Raw genomic sequence first — 23,660 nt, 5'->3', positions numbered from 1 at the left:
CCAATACAATCAATGAAAGAAATCAAAAATTGATGTCTATTTTTTCTTGCAACCTAGTCCTTCATGTCAGAACTGAATGAAGGCGGATTACTACTTTTCAGCTTTTGAATTTCTTCAAGTAGAAATCCTTGTTGCTTACCAAAATCTCTTGTGTTTTTCCACACAATGCTTATATCCAACAATGGTTATATAATCTAAACTCTCATTTCAACCATTGAAACATTCTTAGAGGACGTTATTATATAGTTGTTATTCACAAACCATTTTTCGTCAGAGCAATTTTCAAAGTGATTAAAACATAACATGACTTTCGTCACTAGGTAAAGATGAACTTGGCTAAAGCGAAAGCTTACACATATTTCGAGAAATAGATAGGCGAGATAAACTCGGCTCGAAATAGCAAATGTGTATAATCAAAGTCTATATAGCAAAACAACTTTTGTCTTAAAGAGATATAGTAGATAGACTTTTGGGTGATAGATAAGTTCAAGTCTCCACATACCTTTTAGTCGATGAAGTTCCACCAGTTTCTTGAGTAGTTCTTCGTCTTGTATGACGATTTCCATGGAGTTCTTGAGCTCAACTACACTTTCTATCCTAGTCCGAGACTTTACTATAGTAGACTAGAAATCAAGACTTATAGTTTTGATCACTAACATTGACAAACATGCTTGAGATAGCAACGCATGCGAGTTCGACCGAGCAATGCTCTAACAAAAAGTTTAGATTCTCGATTTGTTGATTTCCTGTCCAGAAGAAACCCCATATACTCCAATCGCAATTCAATTAATTTCATCGTTAAAGCCTCCAAATCATCCGTGATCAATCCAAGGAAAAAACGTCTCTGATACCACTTGTAGTGATCTACACCACACATGAATAATCAGGCTTAATTCTGCAGGATCTACACTGTAGAGATTAGAGATAAAACCTCATAAAGGCAGAAGAACAAAACCAAAAGACAATTTCTATTTCAATAATCTATAACTGGGAAGACAGACTAACTTATTAGGGCAGTATCGATAGTTGACTACTAACTACATCCAGAGTGCCCTTATAAAATGGGTGCCCAACAAGACATGGGACATGACAATCTCCTTGCTTCATATAATTTTGTTTCACTCCATTCTGCTAATATGTTTTTCATTTCATCAATAAAAATAGAGAAAGGTACTCTTTTGTTTTTTGTCATGAAGAGTGGTAAACCAAGAAACTTTTATTTTAGTAAACCAGGATTATTGCTAGCGCCACTTGTGCTAGCAATATGTTGCCTCTTATCTTCTCCAGCGACAACTATTTGTTTGGATTATTGGCCGGGTCTAAATAGTTTTTCATCTGCATGCATGTAGCATTGTAAATTAGCATTACTAATGGATGGAACTACTGAAATAAGCGCCTTTGCTACTTTGTAAACATTTCCTCGTTCACGTCTAGCTATTTCTAGATAAATTTTCTTCATATACGTAAATCGTGAGAGTACTGTACGTATTTCTTTCTGCAACTTATATAAGTTCTTCGTCATAACATCCTCAACATCCTTGGATGATTAACATTCAGCTCAAGAGAGTCAAAATGGTACGTGGTAGGCTGACAGGTCCCTTCATTTCTCTTATTTGCTGTGCGTGATGAGCATTTGGTGTGGAACGGCCTCTACAACAATTATTTTTTCAGCTCTCTGTGCGTTCCACATGTTTTAATTTATTTAAACTGGAAATGTTATTTGTTCCCGCAATGATGGCTATGGCGCTCTTCAGTTATATATTACTTACAAAACCCTTTCCCTTGGCATAGAAAACCTAAACATAAAGGAAAAGTTTTAACAAGGAATCCGAATAGCAGTGAAACTCCAGATATCAGTGTTCGCAACCCATTCTACTGAAGATACCAAGTAAGGTTCATTGAGATGCCCAGTTCCCGAGATCGACATGGATTCAGTAGCTCATAGTAAACAACAACTGTTAATCAACTCCACTTCTCTTTCTTATTTTTGGCGTCACTACAAGTGTCATCATGCTGGTGTTGACTTTCACAACGACCGCGCATGTTGGCTTTGACTTAATATAGGGGTTAAAAGGTCCCATAACATTTTCATTCAGGTACGTTATTTGCTAATGATGAAAGCTAGGTTAGATACGTGTATGATTCGTACGCGTAAGACTTAGATAAGTTGTTAGCTACGTTATTTCCGACTCTTTTTTTTTTTGGTTTTATCTCGATCTCTATTTCTGATGTTATTGAGTTTCGGAAGTCGTCTGCTATGCTATACCGTATATAACAATAATTAGAATTCCTAATCATCTAGCTTTTCCTTGATCGAAAAGAACTCTCTAATGTATATATATATATAAGGGTGTCGGGGCACATTGATATATTCCACACAACTGGAATTGAACATGACGGCCCAGAAGGTGAGATTTAATGTTGGAGGTAGAATCATTGAAACGACTGCAACAACTCTAGCAACTGCACGCCGAGATTCAATGTTTGGAGCTATGTTTGACGATGAATGGAAGCTTCAACCAAGAGGAGATGAATTAGTTAAACCAGAAGAAAAAGAATACTTCATTGATCGTGACCCAGATTGTTTTTCTGTTCTTCTCAATCTTTTAAGGACGGGTAAGCTTCATGTGCCTTCTAACATACCTGAAAAATTACTCTATATGGAGGCTAATTATTATGGCCTTCTTGATCATGTTAGAACTGCAAAGTGGGGTGATTTTGATAGCAACAGGTTAAGATTAGCGAGTACGGTCAGTGGTCAAGCTCCTGGTAATTGTACTGCGATCAGAGCAAGTCCCGACGGAGGTTGTGCTGTTGCTCATGGTGGCATCGTTCGTGTATATGACTGGATGCTCGAAGAACATCCACCGCTAAATCTTGAATATCAAAGTGTTAATGATATTGGGTGGATGGATTCAGATAAAATAGTGATGAGTGTTCGCCAAAACTCGACCAGGCATCCGGGAATGGGTGTTTTCAGTTCTTTAACGGGGGAACTGAGGCACAGGTTTCAGTTGGGCGACGGAAAAGATCAGGTCAAAGGCTTTGCTGCGGGAGCTTTATGTTTTAACTCTGATAGTAACAAGGTACTTGCTAGTTGTAGAGAAACAAGTAATGAAGGAATCTGGAGTGGCATCAAGTAACCGGAAAACTAACTGAAACAAGTAATCAAGGAATCGGGGTGTGGGATCAAGTAACCGGAAAACAAACCGACTTTTTTGATTTTTGCCTTGGTGGTGATGCTGGAAAGATACAATGGTTGAACGGAAGTAATTGTTTATTTGTCGGCGGTTATATCGATGATAAATACTACATTAATGTTTTGGATTTTAGAGATAAAAGTGTGGTTTGGTCGTGGCCTAATGGTACTAAAGCTTGTGTTACTGCGTCTCGTATTTGGGATGCAAGTCCAATGGACGAGAGTAAATTTTGTGTGGTTGGTGGTGATGATGGAACTTTGGGAGTTGTAGATTTGAGAAGTACCAAAGGCGGGAGTTAGATGGAACCCATATAGGGACGTCGAATGTCGCTATCGTCCTAAGTTAACATGTCATGCGGGGCAGGTCTTTTGTTCCATCGATGATGAGATATCTGTATATTATCATGGTCTTGATCAATGGGTTTTAACATCTACTCTTGGAAGAAGTCAAGGTGGTCCAATTCAGGACTTCTCGATAGGTGGTGATCGCCTTTTGCTCTTCACATTGACGAGAATGTGTTCGATGTGTGGGAGACTCCATCTGCCCCAATTATTTGATCAATATATATAGTGCAACAAAGTCGGGTTGTTTCTCTGGTAACGTTACAAAAATCGGTTTCTTCAGCTGATTGATCCTAAACCAGCTTTGTGAAGTAATTTGGATCTTTTTTTTTGTTGTTGATTTCTAGTAGGGTTTGTTACCGAGAAATTAATGAATTCTTTTTAATGGTTCGACCGAATATGGGTGTGTCATAAAGTTGTTCTAGCAACGTTCATAAGTCATAACATCCGACCAGTAATAGAATTTACCTCAAACACATATATTCTGATGATGATTATGTTGGATTGAACTATAACCTTTTCTCACACGAACAAAGTTGAAAGTACCCGCACAAAAACACTTCAATGCTTCAGTTAGCTTTAGGTTTTTCGCGAGAGATGTGTGTAGACAAGATTACGTACTCGTTAGGGTTCTGAAACTTGTATTTATGTGCCTCCCAATGACACAAAAAATGAACGTGATTGTTTTAACAATAAAATCCAAACTACTTGGCTGGTATGGAGTTACTACTTGTTTACTTTTTCTGGTCGTAATATTTGAGTCCTTGTTTTGTTTTTGTGTATTATAAGTATTTTGGGATATTACCAGAAGATAAGTTTCTTATATATAGATTCTTAGATTCCTAAGAGCATCAAGTGGAACGGACTAAAACTAAAAATTGGAGTATATTTGGTCTGAAAGCTCGACCAAAACTATATTTGGTCGAGCGGATGTTAAAAATGCGTTTGGTTGCAGGCGCATATTAAAAGTTCGTTTGGAGTGGGAGTAGATATAAACTTCGCCCCAAGCATAGACGCAGATATAAAGTTTGTTCGATTGGGCCAAAGTATAATGTTCGCCCGATGGGGCGCAAGTATAAAGCTCATTTGTTGTCAGACCAACTTATAAACATGGTTTGTCCATGGATTTTAAACAGACCAACTTATAAACATGGTTTGTCCATGGATTTTAAACAGACCAACTTATAAAGCTCGCATAATCTTCGCCTGTGAGTGAGGCACATTTTATATGATTGTTTCATTTCAGGCGCAGATTATACGTACACTTGAGTGTAATTTGGTCGTGCCCGCTGTGTTTAACACCGACTATAAACTAAAAAATACCAAATTTTTAAGTTTTTTCTCTTTGGTTTTGCTCGCACATTTTGGATGCTCTAAATTAATATTTTCTGAAAACTACCTAAGTATCCGAATTTAATGGGTCTGAATGTCCAACGGATTTGTAAGGTTGTATCCGTACCCTACTTATAATCTGTTGGACTTAAAAATTCCCATCCACTTCACACCCTTTAGTGAATGGTGTACGGTTGGTCCTCAGTTTTCTCTCTCCTAAATTTTTTCCCTCTCTGGCAAAAAGTTTAAGGTTTTCAATTTTTTTCACTTTTTCTTTCATTTGCTCAATCATCCTCGGGTGATTTGAGATGGGGGATGATACTGATCCTCCCCAAGCGCGAGTTCTCACGTATGCTGAAAAATTTTAGGTAAAAAACATATTCCAACAACTTATGTGGATTTGAATACACTACCAAACTCTACTTTGAGAGAAGAAAACCGCAGTTGTGCTTCCAATTTCTTTTTACGAAGAGGGTTGTGATATTTGGAGATTCAGCCTTATAGACCGTTTGCATTTTAAGGGAGTCAATTTTCAGGATGTGAAGAATAGCTTTGAGCAACAATGGCAGCAAGGTCAGGGTCGAGTTCAATTCATTCCTATGAATAGAGATTTTTTTATTATCAAGCTGCAAGCTAAGGAAGATAGGGATAGGATACTTAATGCTGAGGCTTAGATGTTTGATCAACAAAAGCTTAGCCTAATGGAATGTTTTCCTGGTTTTGATGCGGATAGACACAATACTTCTCATGCTACGGTATGGGTTAAGTTCCCTGGATTGCCTGTTGAATTTTGGATTGAGAAAACGTTGTTGGCGTTTGGTAAATCACTTGCTACTCCAATTGTTATTGATAAGCGTACATTAGATCATGAGTATGGGTATTACGCTTCAGTTCTCATTGATATTAATTTCGTTGAACTTGATACTAATGGCATTCATATCATTGTTGGGGGTAAGGAATTCTGGCAGCCTATTGAGATTCAAAAACGACCTAAATTATGCATTAAGTGCAAGATTATTGGCCATGTTGATTCTGAATTTAGGAAAAAACACAAGAACTTTGTGGGTAACGTGCAACAACATGCTTCTGCGTCGCTGCAACAGGGTAACAACTTGGCTATATCACAGGATGCGCGTAGTAATAATGTTGCTGGGGCTGGGAATGAATGGCATGATGCCAGACGTAGGAAAGAAAAGACAGCTCCTGTCATGCCAGTAGTGCCTGAGATTGTAAACGGGTTACCTAATGGAAGCTAAATTTCCTTGGTAATGGCCAGCGTGACAGGTTGATTAATAATCCTATTGGGAATCAGAATTCTGGTGTGCATGGCCAGCATGCAAACGTTAACTTTGTTCAAACTGGTCTTGAAGAGGATGAAGTGTTATCGGGGAGTGTTCAAGTAGACGTAGCAAAACAGCTGCAAGATGAGTTAGCCAAGTCTGAAGCTATCTTTCGCTCTGCATATGTCGAATTGGAAAGAACTAGACAAAGAACAGAGGCGCAAATAGTTTTAGCTACTAGTGTTACGGAGGGTATGCCTAGTTCTAAGTCAACATTGAATTCTGAAGCGAGGGAGAGTAGGAATTTAATTGTTGATAGGACAGTTGTTAACTTATCTGACACTCCTTTAACCGATGATCTTTTTTCCCATGAAAGCATTGTTTCTCCAAATCGGTTCGAGGCTTTGAATGCTGAACTTGGTTTGAATGATAGAATTTCTGCTACTATTGGTTTGGGTGTTCAAGAAAATTTACAAGAAGGTTCAGCTCCCGTGTTTAATGGGGACGTCTGGAACGCCAATTATTATGGCACGCAATTCTGGTGGTCCACGTAATTTTGGAAACTCAAATTTGATGAAAAATACTTCTAAAATTGTTGGTGGTTGAAAGATTAAACCTGGTAATGGTAGACTGAACTTTCATTCTACAAGGTTGGCGCAGAGAGTTAAGTTAACTAATAATCCCAAACCTGTTTCCCAATGAGAATTATCTTTTGGAACATAAACGGGATCGTGCGTGATGAAGCACAAGCTAAACTTAGAAAGTTAGTTAAGAAATTTAAACATGATATTATTGGTATTGCTGAACCAAGAGTTTCAGTTAATTCAAGGTCTGTTCGTAGATTTCGTATTGAAGGTTTCAATAACTCGATTATTCATAACTCTACTGATACTTGTATTGGCAATTTGTGGTTGATATGGTGTTTGAATGTGGCTGATCTGGTGGTGGTAAACTGCTCTAAACAGGCTATTACTATTGGTGTTGATGGTGTCCATGTTTCTCTTGTGCATGATAGCTCGGCGCAAATTACTAGGTGTAGTCTTTGGAGGCAGTTGGATATGGGGTCTCTTCAAGTGTCGTGGCTGGCAATTGGGGACTTTAATTGTGTTCTTCGTAATAAAGAGAAAAAGGGTGGCGCGGATCCTAGAACCGCTGTAGTTAATGAATTCAGCGATTGGATGGATGACAACAGCCTCTTTGAAGCGGAATCTTTGGGTTGTAAATTTACTTGGTCTAATAGACAAACTGGAGTTCACAGAATTATTAGTAGGCTGGATCAGGCGGTGATTAATGAGTTTTGGTTGAATTGTTTTGAGAATTGGCGGTGTAAATCTCTTCCTAGGGAAGTTTCTTATCATTATTCTCTTATTGGTTATCCATTTATTAATGTGATTCTTGGAAGGGGAGGATGCTTTGTAGATTCAATTAATGTTTGCAAAATACTTACAAGATTCTTTATATTGGATTGCTTCTCCTCCTGCTAAGTGCTCAGTTGTTTGGAATAACATGTTGGAAGTTAGACATATTATGAAGAAGAGAGTTTTTTGGCAAGTGGCAAATTGGGCTAAAGTGATTTTTTTTAAATCCTTGGTTACTTAATCACATGGATCATTTATTATGTAGAAAGTCACAATCCACCATTGATGTTCATTATGTCTCAGACCTTATTGATCAAGGAAATAATACATGGAAGATTGATATTCTACATGATTTATTTACTCCAGATATTGTGTAGAAAATCACTGCTATAATTCTGAGTTCTGGTGAGGATGACATCTTAACCTGGTCATGCACTATAACAGGTAAATTTCTGCTAAATCCTGTTATCATCTTTTGGCAAATGAAATTCCTATCTCTTATGCCATTAGTCAGTTTCCTTGAAAAAAAGTCTGGTCTTTCACTGAAATCCTTCCAAAGATTCATATTTTCATCTGGAAAGTTCTTCACGGGGGTATTGCTGTTAAACAAAATATAAACAGGTTCTCTCAGTATACTGACAGTATGTGTACTCTCTGTAATCAAAGAGAAGAATCAATTTATCATTTGTTGTTTAAGTGTCCTTTTACTATTTTGATATTTCATCAAGCATCTCTAGACTATGATCCTTTGGAGTTCAATGATCCTTGGGAGACCCTAAACTTCAATTCTTGTGAATACATGTTGTAATCCATAATGGGATTTGCTGCGGTTTGTCCCATAGACCGAAACCGGATTATGTTAACCTAAACCTAAACATCAGAATTCTCTCTTCTGTTTCTCCTTTGTGCACAGCAACACCGCCTCAATGGCTGCATCTTCTACCCATCGTAGTCTTTATTCTATAGGAAACACCGCCATACGGTCTCGTCATCGACATTATTTTTCTTCACCTCGTGATCGAAAACGAAAAGTGAGAGATTCCTATATAGAAAATGGAGTTTCATACATACAGATCTACAAGAAGATGAAGAGCTGTGATGACGAGGTACACTCTCTTTTGATTTTAGGGTTTTCAAATTTTATTTTCTCGCAAAATGATTGTCCAGATCCAACTTGTATTGATACTACTTCTTGTGTCAATTGTAGGTATCTGCTGATGATTATCGTCACCAGGATGATCCAGATCCTACTGTTGAAGAAGAACGACCACCATATATTATTGCTGTTCAAGGACCTCCTAGGGTCGGTAAATCTCTTTTGATTAAGAGTTTGGTCAGTTTCTATACCAGGAGAAATTATTGCGACATGGCAGGCCCCATCAGAATTTTAGCAGGTATATTTGTTATTTCATATCTTGATTTGCTTCATTAGTAGTCTTATAAATATTGGGATTTTCGGAAGTTGTGTTTATCATGGTCTCTTAGACAAGGGTCTCATGATATCTTTTTGGTTGAATATGTGTTGTCCTAGGCGGAAAAAGACGGATACAGTTTGTGGAGTGTCATGTCACTGGCATGATTGATGCGGCAAAGTATGCTGATGCTGTCATATTTGTTGTAGATGCAGGTTATGGGTTTGAAATGGTATTCTACTCCTATCCCTTGCTTTGTTTCTTACCCTTCATTTTATCGATACACTATTTAGAGTAAAGAAACATGATTCTATGGCTTGATTCGGAGATTTAAACAACATTTTTAATAATTCATCTTATTAAACAAGTTAGTACTCTACTATTGAGCTTATTCTGAAGAATGAGTTCATTTAATTTCTTGATTTGATATATGCCTTCTAAGTATGCAATGTCTGTAGGAAATTTAATTAGAATTGGTAAAGCTTGTTTGGACATCTTCCCTGACACCATCTAAAGAGTACAATATGTATGGCAGCAGCTTTAAGAGAGAATGCTAGTCCAGAAAAGTCTACTACTTTAGACAAAATTCAACGGCTTCAAGCAATTTTATGATGCATACATGATTAGCATGATTTTGTATGTAAAGATGTATATGTAATCTGCTTTATTCATATGGTTCAGCAAGATGTAGTGGAATGGTTAGCATGTAGAGATATATGTAATCTGCTTTATTCATATGGTTCAGCAAGATGTAGTGGAATAATGTGTTTGGTGTAAGAATATGAGTTCATATTGTGATGCCTAAGCTAGAATAATTGTAAAAAGTGGGTTGTAACATTGTCATGATGTACTGTAGAACTGTTAACTTAATAGTGAAGTCTAATCGACACCTGTTAGCTTGATTTTTGAAGGAAGTAGTCCGTGTTCTGTTATGTTTTGCTTTTGTTTGTATTGCTTACATTGATGTTCAGCCCTGCTATGTGTTTATGTGGAGCATGGTTACTAGGATACATGATGTTGTGTAAGCATTCTTGTAATTATATTATACAATACCCCTTAGACAAAATTTATCATAAGAGCTGGGCAATTGAATTCAAAGTATGTTCAATCCTCAAACGACTAATTAAAATGTCTTTGTTGATTTCAGGAAACATTCGAGTTCCTTGAACTCTTAAAAGTTCATGGGATGCCCAAGGTTATGGGGGTGCTTACATATCTTGATACCTTTAGAAACAAAACCATGCTCGCAAACACTCAGCGAATCCTGGTAGACCAATTCCAGACTGAGATATGCAAAGGAGCACAAATATTTTGCTTATCTGGTCTTGATAATGATGAGATGTAAGTTCCTCAGATGAATACTGAAAGTAGCATCTCGTAATTCTTATCCCTATCTTTGTTATTGTTAGTTTCGTTATGGTCGAGCCAATTTGTAACCCGAGAGAATCACTTGAAGAGGAAAAATAAAGTATATCCAAGGAATTCCAATCAAAACGTCTTATTTAGCTTGCAATATGATGTTAACAGATATTTCAATCATGAGATTGCCAAGCTGGCAGCATATATATCCACCATGGAATTCCATTCTTTGTCATGGAGGGCTGCACGACCTTATCTGTTGGTGGATTACTTTGAAGATGTCACTCAAGAGACGGTCCAATTGGATGATGAAAATTGCTCAAGAAAAATCATCCTAAAAGGTTACCTTCGAGGTTGTTACATCGAGGAAACAACTAAGGTATTTCTGGTGACAGACCTTTTTTTTCTTCCCCACTCAGTTTTGAAATTAGAAAAATCTTTTCTGTTGCCAGGTGCATATTGCTGGAGTTGGCGATTTTCCTTTAGCTTGCGTTACTAAATTAGCTGATCCGTTCCCTTTACCTTCTGATGGGGATCTTAATGAGTTAACTTGTATGGAGATTGGGTGTTTCAGAGCAGGAACTTATGTAAGTTTTGAGTTGCATGACGTCCCATTTGAGACGGTCAAACATTATGATCCTTGTCGGCCTGTTCTTGTTGGAGGTATCAGTCTTGAAGAAGAAAATCTTGGATATATTCAGGTTCTACTTCCATATTTGATTGTACTTCTTTATTTTATTGTTTCGAGAGACTCTATGTTTGTTTACTGTAAATGGAAATGAATTCTGTTTCATCTTCCGGGTGAAACTTAAACGACATAGTTGGCATACAAAGTTATTGAAGACCAAGGACCCTATAATTGTTTCAGTTGGTTGGAGGAGGTACCAGACAAGACCTATTTATGCCTTCAAAGACCGCCATGGCAGCTATCGGGCGCTTAATCACACTCCGGAAAACAAGCCCTGTCTTGCGATGTTCTGGGCCCCCCTTGCACCTCTTGGTACTGGGCTTGCTATGGTGCAAAGTCTGGCAGACAAAAAGGTTTGATGTTTTTTGTTCATGTTTGGTTAAAGTTAATTTTATAATGCTTATATAATAATTATCATTCAGTTATTTCGGTTTCTGAACTGATTTTTTTTTGAATTTCTAGGCAGCATTTCGGTTTTTAGGAAAAGCCTATGTAGTTGATACTAATCAGGGGTCAGTGAAGATAGTTAAGAAAAGCAGGAGGACTGCTCTTTTAAAGGATATGTGTACAAAAATTCATACTACTACTGGAATTTGTGGGAAAATTGATGAGGTTTGTGTTTGTAGTTATGTTCTCTAATTTGCATCTGAATTATATTTACTTTTGTGCTGTAAAATTTATGAATCAGCAAAATGTTACTTGAGACCTTTAGTGTGGTCTATAGTATCAAATTGTGCTTACAATATACTTAGTTTGAGACCTTCAATGTCCAAATTGTGTTTGCTTACTTTGAATGCTACTGTTGTATCATGTTCTATGCAACGATTTTATTGCTTTATTTTCTTTATTGTATTGTTTATTGTGCAGCCTGACCGCATATGGGAAAGCGGGGTGAAAACCTCTGGGTGTCAACTCTCTGTGCCTGCCGACTATGAATCGTTTCGTAAGGTTTATACTTTTCTGTGGCTTTAAATTGTCAATCGTCTTTATGTGAAAAGTGCTAATGTGGTTTATTTATGTTTTTTGAAGACCTATATAGACCCATTAAAACCCAAGGACCACGAACTACTTAAGCTTTTGGTAGAGGCAAACCGTTTAAGATCTGCCAAGGGTAATAAAAAATTAGTAGAGGATAATAAAAAATTAGCCGAGGATAAGCTTAAAGAGGGGGAAACTATAGCTGCTGAGAGGAGGAAAGAGCTAACATCAACTCTGAGACGGGATTCGCCTGAACAGTTGCGTGCGGTGAGGTTCCGTAAGGTAAAAACTGACCCCCACCCACCCTTTTTTTTTTGGTATGAAAGAAGAAGAAAAATTTAATAGATGCTTCAGAGTTTACAGACTGAGCGTCCTCAAGAAAGTTGCCCTTTAATACAGTTATAAATTTTCAACTCTACTTAGGTTTCTGACTCCAAATTTAGGTTTTTCTAAGTTTTAGGTATCTGACTCTATGCTTTAGGACCTGTTTTCAGTTTTGGGTTTCTGACTCTAAACTTTAGTTGATCATTCATCAAGATTTGTAGTTTTGTGGATTAAATTGCTCTCCTGGAATGCCAAACAACACAGCTCTAGCATAGTCACAATCCACAACACATCTGAACCAGTTTCTGATGAAGAACAACAAAACAGCTAACATCAATGTTACTCATAGTTCCACGCTTTAGTTATTTCGCTTTGTAGGAAGAATGTCAGTTAATCATTTCCACAGAAAATGTTGTATTCTTGGGATAACTTGAAGATTCCAAAGCATTTCCAGCCTGAACAATATTTTACTTCAGAATTAGTAGATTGAATGTTGTTATGTTGCTCATATAGCTTCCTGTAAGCTGATCTGACCTAAAACCTTTCAGAATTGGTAGACTGAATGTTGTAATGTTGCTCATATAGTTTCTTGTAAGCTGATTTGACTGAAAACCTTTCTCGTTTCTCTAGGTTCCAAATGACACAGTCTTGTTGATCTTGACGAATTTGCACGCTTACAATTTTTGTAACAACTTCATATGGAAATATGTCCGATAATAGATTGATATTCCATGTAGAGCTATCAACATTTAAAAACAGAGGGACTGTAGTAACTGCATAGGGATTTGGAGCATTCTATTTGGGTACTGGGATCCTAACATAGTTCCACGCTTTAATTCTTTTGCCGTTACCCACTGTCCATGAAGTGTTTTCTTTTATAAATGGGATTTCAGAGCTTTAACCCATATGTCATCCATGCAGATTTAGCCAGCAGAGCTCTGTTAAATAGTTGAAGGTATTTATGCTTGCATAAATTCCTCCAAGATATCTTGTTATCGCTTTCCTTGCAGTTGATTTCTTTGCATATATTCTGGTTTAACTTTTTTGGTTTGGGGTATAATGAAGTTGTGTCTGACTAGATTTGTACATTTAACTGGCAGAAGGAAATTGAGGAACCACGGCCGTTGTCGAAGGAAGATCGGGCACGACTACAAGCAGAGTTGTTAAGGCGATTCAAAGAGAGAGAAGAGCTGAAGGCAAATGGCACTGCAGAGTGTCAAGTCTATTAATAATATATCCCTGCAGCCTTGTCTATTAGATTAAATTAGTTTGTCTGTCAAGAGGTAATGTACTGGCATCGGATCTTATGTTACACAAGCAATGTCGATTGTATAGAATTTCCCGTGTATGAATCCTGGATTAGGTAACATTTCTTCCACCGTTTAGTGTTTCTTTGAGAATTCTATGTTTGAGAACAATAATCTCAATTGCACTTTTGCAACCTCCAAGAAATGAAATTCTCATTGAGCTTGTTCAGGATATTCTTAAGGTAACTACAAACTGTTTTATGTGTGTATATGGTTTATTAATGAGACTTGCGGTCAGAGTCGGCTATGCTGTTAGGGAGGCTGCAATGGCCTCTGAAAGAACTTCCCAATTAGACAAATAATGTCTCGCTAAAAATCTTACAGATCATGGAACAATATCAAGTGTAAAAAGGAACAATATATTTCAGTTCATTTTTACGAAAGCAAAACGTGTACAATTGCCTATGCTTTTCGTTAAAAATTCGGTTTTTATCTTTGGACCTTCAATTTCAGTCAGAACTAGACAAATAATGCATGGTTAGAAGGCTTACATATCATAGAACAATATCAAGTGTAAAAAATAACAAAATATTTCAGGTTAATTTTACGAAAGCAAAGCGTGTACAACTGCCTATGTTTTTCGTTAAAAATTCGGTTTTGCTCTTTGGACCTTCAATTCCAGTCAGAACTAGACAAATAATGTCTCGCTAAAAAGCTTACAGATCATATAACAATATCAAGTGTAAAAAGGAACAACATATTTAAGGTCATTTTTACGAATGCAAAGCGTGTACAGCTGCTTATGCTTTTCGTTAAAAATTCGGTTTTGCTCTTTGGACCTTCAATTCCAGTCATAACTAGACAGATAATGGCTAGTTATAAAGATTACATATCATAGAACAATATAAAGTGTAAAAACGAACAAAATATTTCAGGTTAATTTTACGAAAGCAAAGCGTGTACAACTGCCTATGCTGTTCGTTAAAAATTCGGTTTTGTTCTTTGGACCTTCAATTCCAGTCAGAACTAGGTAAATAATGGCTCATTATAAAGCTTACAAATCATAGAAAAATATCAAGTGTAAAAAAGAAAAAAATATTTCAGGTCATTTTTACGAAAGCAAAGCGTGTACAGCTGCTTATGCTTTTCGTTAAAAAATCGGTATTGCTCTTTGGACCTTCAATTCCAGTCATAACTAGACAAATAATGGCTCATTATAAAGATTACATATCATAGAACAATATAAAGTGTAAAAAGGAACAAAATATTTCAGGTTAATTTTACGAAAGCAAAGCGTGTACAACTACCTATGCTTTTCGTTAAAAAATCGGTTTTGTTCTTTCGACCTTAAATTCCAGTCAGAACTAGAACCTTTCTCTCCACACGAACAAAGTTGAGAGTACCTGCACAAAAACACTTCAATGCTTCAGTTAGCTTTAGTTTTTTCGCGAGAGATTTGTGTAGACAAGATTACGTACTCGTTAGGGTTCTGAACCTTGTATTTATGTGTCTCACAATGACACAAAAAATGAACGTGATTGTTTTAACAATAAAATCCAAACTACTTGGATGGTAGGGAGTTATTACTTGTTTACTTTTTCTGGTCGTAATATTTGAGTCCTTGTTTTGTTTTTGTGTATCATAAGTATTTTGGGATATTACAAGAAGATAAGTTTCTTATATATAGATTCTTAGATTCCTAAGAGCATCCACAATGGACGACCAAAACTATAATTTTGGTCGAGAAATCAATCACAGTGGGACGGACTAAAACTAAAAATCGGAGTATATTTGGTTTGAAAGCTCGACCAAAACTATATTTGGTAGAGCGGAAATTAAAAATGTGTTTGATTACAGGAGCATATTAAAAGTTCGTTTGGGGTGGGACGTAGATATAAAATTCGCCCCAAGCATAACCACATATATAAAGTTCGTTCGACTGGGGCAAAAATATAATGTTCGCCCGATGGGGAGCAAGTATAAAGCTCGTCTGTTGTCAGACCAACTTATAAACATGGTTTCTCCATGGATTTTAAACAGACCAACTTATAAACATGGTTTGTCCATGGATTTTAAACAAACCAACTTATAAAGATCGCCTGTTTTCAGACGAAGTTATAATGGGCGTCTGGGTTAGGCGTAGCTATAATCTTCGCCTGTGAGTGAGGCACAGTTTATATGATCGTTTCGTTTCAGGCGCAGATGATACATACGCTTGAGTGTAATTTGGTCGTGCCCGCTGTGTTTAACACCGACTATAAACTAAAACATACCAAATTTTTTAGTTTTTGCTCTTTGGTTTTGGTCGCACCATTATGGATGCTCTAAATTAATATTTTCTGAAAACTACCTAACTATTCAAATTCAATGGGTCTGAATGTCCAACGGATTTGTAAGGTTGTATCGTACCCTACTTATAATATGTTGGATTTAAAAATTCCCATCCGCTTCACACCCTTTAGTGAATGGTATATGGTTGGTCATCAGTTTTCTCTCTCCTAAATTTTTTCCCTCTCTGGCAAAAAGTTAAGGATTTTCAAAAAAAATTTCACTTTTTCTTTGATTTGCTCAATCATCCTCGGGTGATTTGAGATGGGGGATGATACTGATCCTCCCCAAGCACGAGTTCTCACGTATGCTGAAAACGTTTTAGGTAAAAAACAGCTTCCAACAACTTTTGTGGATTTGAATACACTGCCAAACCCTATTTTGAAAGAAGGAAAACCGGCAGTTGTGCTTCCACTTTCTTTTTACGAAGAGGGTTGTGATATTTGGAGATTCAGCCTTATAGACCGTTTGGATTTTAAGGGAGTCAATTTTCAGGATGTGAAGAATAGCTTTGAGCAACAATGGCAGCAAGGTCAGGGTCGAGTTCAATTCATTCCTATGAATAGAGATTTTTTTATTATCAAACTGCAAGCTAAGGAAGATAGGGATAGGATACTTAATGCTGAGGCTTAGATGTTCGATCAACAAAAGCTTAGCCTAATGGAATGGTTTCCTGGTTTTGATGCGGATAAACACAATACTTCTCATGCTACAGTATGGGTTATGTTCCCTGGATTTCCTGTTGAATTTTGGATTGAGAAAACGTTGTTGGCGTTTGGTAAATCACTTGGTACTCCAATTTTTGTTGATAAGCGTACATTATATCATGAGTATGGGTACTACGCTTCAGTTCTCATTGATATTAATTTCGTTGAACTTGATACTAATGGCATTCATATCATTGTTGGGGGTAAGGAATTCTGGCAACCTATTGAGATTCAAAAACGACCTAAATTCTGCACTAAGTGCAAGATTATTGGCCATGTTGATTTTGAATTTAGGAAAAAACACAAGAATTCTGTGGGTAACGTGCAACAACAGGCTTCTGCGTCGCTGCAACAGGGTAACAACTTGGCTATATCACAGGATGCGCATAGTAATAGTGTTGCTGGGGCTGGGAATGAATGGCATGATGCTAGACGTAGGAAAGGAAAGACAGCTCCTGTCATACCAGTAGTTCCTGAGATTGTAAACGGGTTACCTAATAGAATCCAAGTTTCCTTGGGTAATGGCCAGCGTGACACGTTGACTAATAATCCTATTGGGAATTAGAATTCTTGTGTGCATGGCCAGCATGCAAACGTTAACTTTGTTCAAACTAGTCTTGAGGAGGGTGAAGTGTTATCGGGGAGTATTCAAGTGGCCATAGCAAAACAGCTGCAAGATGAGTTATCCAAGTCTGAAGATATCTTTCGCTCTGCCTATGTAGAACTGGCAAGAACTAAACAAAGAACAGAGGCGCAAATAGTTTTATCTACTAGTGCTACGGAGGGTATGCCTAGTTATAAGTCAACATTGAATTCTGAAGCGAGGGAGAGTAGGAATTCAATGTTGACTTATAACTAGGCATACCCTCCGTAGCACTAGTAGATAAAACTATTTGCGCCTCTGTTCTTTGTTTAGTTCTTGCCAGTTCTACATAGGCAGAGCGAAAGATATCTTCAGACTTGGATAACTCATCTTGCAGCTGTTTTGCTATGGCAGTAGGAATTCAATTGTTGATAGGAATGCTGTTAACTTATCTGATACTCCTTTAACCGATGATCTTTTTGCCCGTGAAAGCATTGTTTCGCCAAATCGGTTCGAGGCTTTGAATGCTGAACTTGGTTTGAATGATGGAATTTCTGCTACTGTTGGTTTGGGTGTTCAAGAAAATTTACAAGAAGGTTCATCTCCCGTGTTTGATCTAAATTCTGGAATGGGGACGTCTGGAACGCAAGTTATCATAGCACGCAATTCTGGTGGTCCACGCAATTTTGGAAACTCAAATTTGATGGAAAATACTTCTAAAATTGTTGTTGGTTGTAAGATTAAACCTGGTAATGGTATAATGAAGTTTGATTCTACAAGGTTGGCGCAGAGAGTTAAGTTAACTAATAATAACCTGTTTCCCAATGAGAGTTCTCTTTTGGAACATAAACGGGATCGTGCGTGATGAAGCACAAGCTAAAAATAAAGAGTTAGTTAAGAAATTTAAACCTGATATTATTGGTATTGCTGAACCAAGAGCGTCAGTTAATTCAAGGTATGTTCGTAGATTTTATTGAAGGTTTCAGTAACTCGATTATTCATAACTCTACTAATACTTGTATTGGAAATTTGTGGTTGATGTGGTCTTTGAATGTGGCTGATCCGGTAGTGGTAAAATGCTCTAAACATGCGATTACTATTGGTGTTGATGGTGTCCATGTTTCTCTTGTGCATGCTGGCTCGGTGCAAATCACTAGGCGTAGTCTTTAGAGGCAGTTGGATATGGGGTCTCTTCAAGTGTCGTGGCTGGCAATTGGGGACTTTAATTGTGTTCTTCGTAATGAAGATAAAAAGGGTGGTGCGGCTCCTAAAACCACAATAGTTAATGAATTTAGCGATTGGATGGATGACAATAACTTCTTTGAAGCGGAATCTTTGGGTTGTAAGTTTACTTGGTCTAATAAACAAATTGGGGTTCACAGAATTATTAGTAGTCTTGATCAGGCGGTGATTAATGAGTTTTGGTTGAATCTTTTTGAGAATTGGCGGTGTAAATCTCTTCCTAGGGAAGTTTCTGATCATTCTCCTCTTATTGGTTATCCATTTATTAATGTGAGGCCAAGAAGAGCTATTTTTCGTGTTCAAAAAATGTGGTTTGGGCATCCTGATTTTATGCGTATGGTCCATGATAGTTGGAAGGAACCTATTGTTTGCTCTCCAGCTTTTATATATCCTCAAAAACTTAAGCGGCTTAAAATTGCTATGAAGTTGTGGAATCTAGAAGTTTTCGGTAATGTTAATGTTAGATTGAAACAGACGCAACTTCATCTTGAAAGTGTTATTCGTCTAACTGATGAGGATCCTTTTGATGTGGACAAGTTTAATTTGATGAGGAGTGTGGCATTTGTGGTCAATGATATTCGTATGCAGCAGGCTACTATGTTAAAGCAAAAATTCAGAAATAATTAGTTAGTTGAAGGGGCCAGCAACTCTAGCTTCTTTCATAATTCTATTCGTATTCGGAGGAGTAGTAATATTATCTCGGAGTTAGTTGATGATAATGGGGTAACAGTAACAGATTGTGACCAGATTCGAGACCTTATTGTGGGTTATTATTAAGAGAAGTTTAATGAGGATGATTCAGTTCCAGTTAAAGAGATTTTTAATATTGATCATAATAGCATTTCTATGGGGGATAGTGATGAAATGGATCAGTTGCCTTCTATTGAGGAAATTCATGCGGCTGTCTTTGAGTTGGTAGCGGATAGTGTGCCTGGTCCGTATGGGTTTGCTGGATTTTTCTATAGGCATTGTTGGGAGATAATTCGGGAGGATTTGGTGAATGTTATTTTATTTTTCTGGTCTAATAAATTTATTCCGCACGGAGTGAATTCTATCCTTCTTATGCTTTTACCTAAAGAGAGGGGTGCGAATACTCTTCGGAACTTTAGGCCGATTGGTCTTAGTAACTTATTTTTTTAGATTTTTACTAAGATTCTTACTATACGGCTTGGCAGTGTTTTGGATAATTTGATTTCTGAGGAGCAGGTTGCGTTTATGAAGGGTATGAATATCCATGAAAACATTAGTCTTGCTTCGGAGATGGTGAATGAAACGCAGATTAAGAGGAAGGATGGGAATGTTGGGTTGAAACTTGACATCACTCAGGCCTTTGATACAGTTACTTGGAATTTTGTCTTGGAGGTGTTTAGTAGATATGGCTTTTTTGAGAATTTGTGTGACTGGATTCACCAAATTCTAAAGTCTGCTAGAATTTCAGGGCTTGTCAATGGTAGCCCGAAGGGTTTTTTCAGTATTGATGGAAGTCTTCGTCAGGGTGATCCTTTGTCTCCTTTTATCTTTGTGTTGATTGAGGATGTTTTAAGCAGGAATATCACGAAACTGTTTCGTGAGGGCTTCATGACTCATATGGTTAGTAGAAAAGGTATTGCTCCTACTCATTTATTTTTTGCTGATGATATTATGATTTTCTGTAAAGGTAACATGAAGAGTTTGAGAAATCTGGTAGATTTATTGGGTTTATATCAACGTGCTTCGGGTCAAACAGTTAATCGAGAGAAGAGTAAACTCTATTATGGTGGTGGTTCTTTAAATAAAAGAGCTACTATTTCTGCTTTTCTTGGAATGCGTATTTCTGGTTTTCCGGATAGGTATTTAGGGGTTCAGGTTATGCCTGGTGCCGTTAAATACCATGATGTAGCCAATGTTGTTGAGAAGATTAAGGAGCAATTATCGGGTTGGAAGGGAAGGATTCTTTCTTTTCAAGATAGAGTGGTGTTGGTGAAATCTGTGATATCTAGTTATTCAATTCATAATATGGTTGTTTATAAATGGCCAAGAAAATTTGTTCATGAGTGTGAAGTTGCTATTCATAATTTTTTATGGTCTGGGGATTCTAAGGTGAGTAGATCTTTTGTTGTGGCTTATGAAAATTTTTGTGCTCCTTATGAAGAGCGTGGTTTGGGTTTAACACAATTAGGTGTTATGAATAAGGCTCTTCTTATGGGTCTTTGGTAGAAAATCCGGAGCTCTAAGAAAATATGGGCACGTTTCCTTCGGGATAGATTCTTTAAGAGAAATGGTAACTTGGTGCACTATATTAAATCTTCCATTTTGTCAAGGATAAAATGTGTTTATTCTTTGGTGGAGGATAATTCCAAGGTGTTGATTGGTGATGGTCGTCGCACATCTTTATACTATGACGTGTGGGTGGGTGATATGGTTGTTGCGGATATTTTAGAGGATTTCACTCTTGACAAGTCTGCTTTGGTGAGTGATATGCTTTCAAATGGTAACTGGAATCTTAGTGAAGAGTGTCGCAATACGCTCCTTGCTGCAGGTATAGAAGAAGATGATCTGCCAGTCCCATTAAGTGGTGTTGATTGTAATGTTTGGAAGCCATCTCAGTCTGGAAAATTTTCTGTTATATCTGCCAAGAATTTGATTCGTAGGAGGTATGAAAATCTGGAGGGGGCGAATTTGATTTGGAGGCAGGCTATTCATCCAGCTCTGGCAGCGCGTAACTGGAAGATATTAAGGGGGGCGTGTGCTACTCTAGAAAAAGTGAAAAGTCGCTTCAAAATTCAGGTAGTCAATAAGTGTTGTATGTGCAATTGCGATGAGGGATCTTTGGAGCATTTGATTTGGTATTGCAGGTTTGTGCAGAGGGCTTGGAATTGGATGTCGGACATCTTTGGTTTGCAGTCTAACGTGAATCTGTCAACAGCGTATAAAGCTGCTCGTGGGAGGAGTGGTATGATCAAGGAGCTATAGCTTCTTGAAAATCTTGTGGTTCGGTCAGAGTTGTGGCATACGAGAAACCGGTTTGTTTATGAAAATAAGAAAGTTTGCTGGATCTTCTTTCAGAAGAGTGTGTTCAACCAAGTTCATGATTACTCGAGAAAACTTAAGGGTTTCATGTTTAATACTGTTGAGGACTTATTGGTGCTGGATTTCTTCAAGGTAGTGCATAGGAGTGTTAAGGTGACAACGCCGATTGAGTGCAGGTGGATTCCTCTGGCTATAGATGAGCTGTTACTGTGTTGCGATGGAGTTGTTCGTGGGAATCCAGGAATTTCCGCAGCTGGAGTTGTTGCACGAGATCTCAATGCAAATGTTATTGGTGTTATGAGTGTAGGTTTGGGTATCACTACTAATTACCTGGACGAGCTTTTGGGTATTATTTCAGGTTTGGAATGGGTTGGACAATGGGGTTATGCGAAGATTTGTATTCGTTCTGAGTCGATGAGTGCAGTCACGACTTTTTCATCTTCTACCATTCTGTGGTTCTTTAGACAACGTTGGAGTGCAGTTTCCTCTCATTACGAGGTTATAAGATTTGAGCACACCTATAGGAGGCTAACTTTGCTACGGATAATATGGCTAAAAGAGGTTGTAGCGTACCTAATGGAGAGATTACACATTTTATGGGGCGATCTGATTTCTTAAATTCAGTTGAATTACCACATGTATCTTATTTTCGTTTCAAATGAGTAGTAAGTTTTTTGTGTTGTTGTGACCTCTTTTCTTACTATTCATTTTGCGTTGTAAATTTGGTTATTTATTAATACATTTCGGATTTACCAAAAAAAAAGGTATACGGTTGGTCCGTGCACATGTGCCGGTGCCGGCACTGACGTCATGATGACACCACGATGATGCAAGCTGATGACTGTGCGTGACGTGACATTTTCCCATTAAGCCGATCCTCTGTGCAAAATGTTACGTTACAGGCACAAACTTTATCAATAAATAACAAGGATCAAAAAAACAGAAAAAAGGATCCACATAAATCGAGGCAGCTGCAGCTTGATTTTGTGCACTCACTGTAAAACCTGGTGTTCTTTTATTTTATTTTTGAAGTAGAGAAGTTAAAATTTTATTGATAAAAATAAAAAGGAAACATATAAGAAGCGATACACCACAAAAAGCAAAAACAACAAATCCAGTACCATGCCCGAGAAACCAAACTGCGAAAAAGCAGCAACGAAAACAAACATGAACAAATCCTACAAAGAAGCTACTTTTTCTTTTTGACATGTGATCTACAGCCTCTACCTAAGTTATCATTAGTATTAGAGGAGCTAGGATTACCATCCCCATGTAACTTTTGAAGCTCCCTAGCCTTCTTTTTAGAATTTTCTTCTACACCCTCAATGTTAGCTTCAATATCTTCCGATTGGAATCTATTTTTTGTGTTCTTAGTTATATATCACATCTAGGACTTGGGCCTTTTAGTCATGCCTATGAATCAACTGCTGTAATGGGCAACACAGCAAGTGCTATACCCACCTAACCTAACCATTTAGCTGCTTCCAATAAAGCTTTTTCGCTCACGGTTTAAGCAAGAAGGAGGTCTGAGTGATCAGCATCATGGTCTAAAGCCCGCCGCTGCTGCCGAGTTTCCAGTATAGTTAACCTGAACTACGTTCTTTAATTCAAGCTAAACAGGCATTTCCATGTCTTCACGAGACCAGTTCTTGTCTCTTAATTTATGGAAAGCCTAAAGACGAAACAAACAAAAGCTTGACGCCATATAGTCAGTGTCACACCGAAAATGATATATGATCCAGGTGGGCATAACCAAAATCTTCAGTATTTAAGCTATCAAAACCTTCTATGGTTTCGTTTTCAGCTTCGCGTCTCCTGGATATCCATTGGTGTTTGGTTTCTTTGTCTAACTCATCAACAAGTTGAGTAAACACAGTTGGAGGGAGGCAAGAGTCTGTAATGAAAATGGAGTGTGGAAGGGATTCCTGGACGTTGTGAAGGTCGGAGCAGAAGCTGACAATATCAAGCAAAAAAATGCTCATCATAGATTCATAATCCTCCTCTTTTAGTTTAAGCAGATGTAAGCTTAACAACCAAGAAAAACTTAAGACCCGCGATCACAGTGCAATTTCCTTGAATTCGGAAATAAGTTGAATGCCTGTAGATCATACCCAAACAAAAATATTGATTCTGTTTTTCCTATTTTTGGCAGAGTAAGTCCTTTGTGAAAAGTATCCTAAGATTCTGATAGGGTCACACGCATCTCACAGCAGTAGTTGATACATCCTACAACTAATGTGTGGGTCTAAATGAACTTTAACACTTGTTGGGA

The 23,660-nt window shown here is 37.6% G+C and overlaps 1 protein-coding gene and 1 pseudogene across 1 annotated transcript; both read left to right on the top strand.

The window, feature by feature from the left end:
• The first annotated feature begins 2,382 nt into the window (after positions 1–2,382).
• LOC113274445 lies at positions 2,383–3,838 on the top strand (annotated as a pseudogene).
• Positions 3,839–8,877: 5,039 nt separating this feature from the next.
• LOC113273386 (ribosome biogenesis protein BMS1 homolog) lies at positions 8,878–11,329 on the top strand. The gene is made up of 6 exons (XM_026523119.1): positions 8,878–8,905; positions 9,043–9,155; positions 10,071–10,264; positions 10,451–10,661; positions 10,735–10,983; positions 11,084–11,329. Exons 1-6 carry the CDS (start codon positions 8,878–8,880, stop codon positions 11,327–11,329), a joined length of 1,041 nt encoding a protein of 346 aa, XP_026378904.1.
• Positions 11,330–23,660: the final 12,331 nt, after the last annotated feature.

This window comes from Papaver somniferum, chromosome 4, assembly GCF_003573695.1.
Source record: "Papaver somniferum cultivar HN1 chromosome 4, ASM357369v1, whole genome shotgun sequence".
Taxonomy (NCBI): Eukaryota; Viridiplantae; Streptophyta; class Magnoliopsida; order Ranunculales; family Papaveraceae; genus Papaver; species Papaver somniferum.
This window is presented reverse-complemented; position numbering and strand designations above follow the sequence as displayed.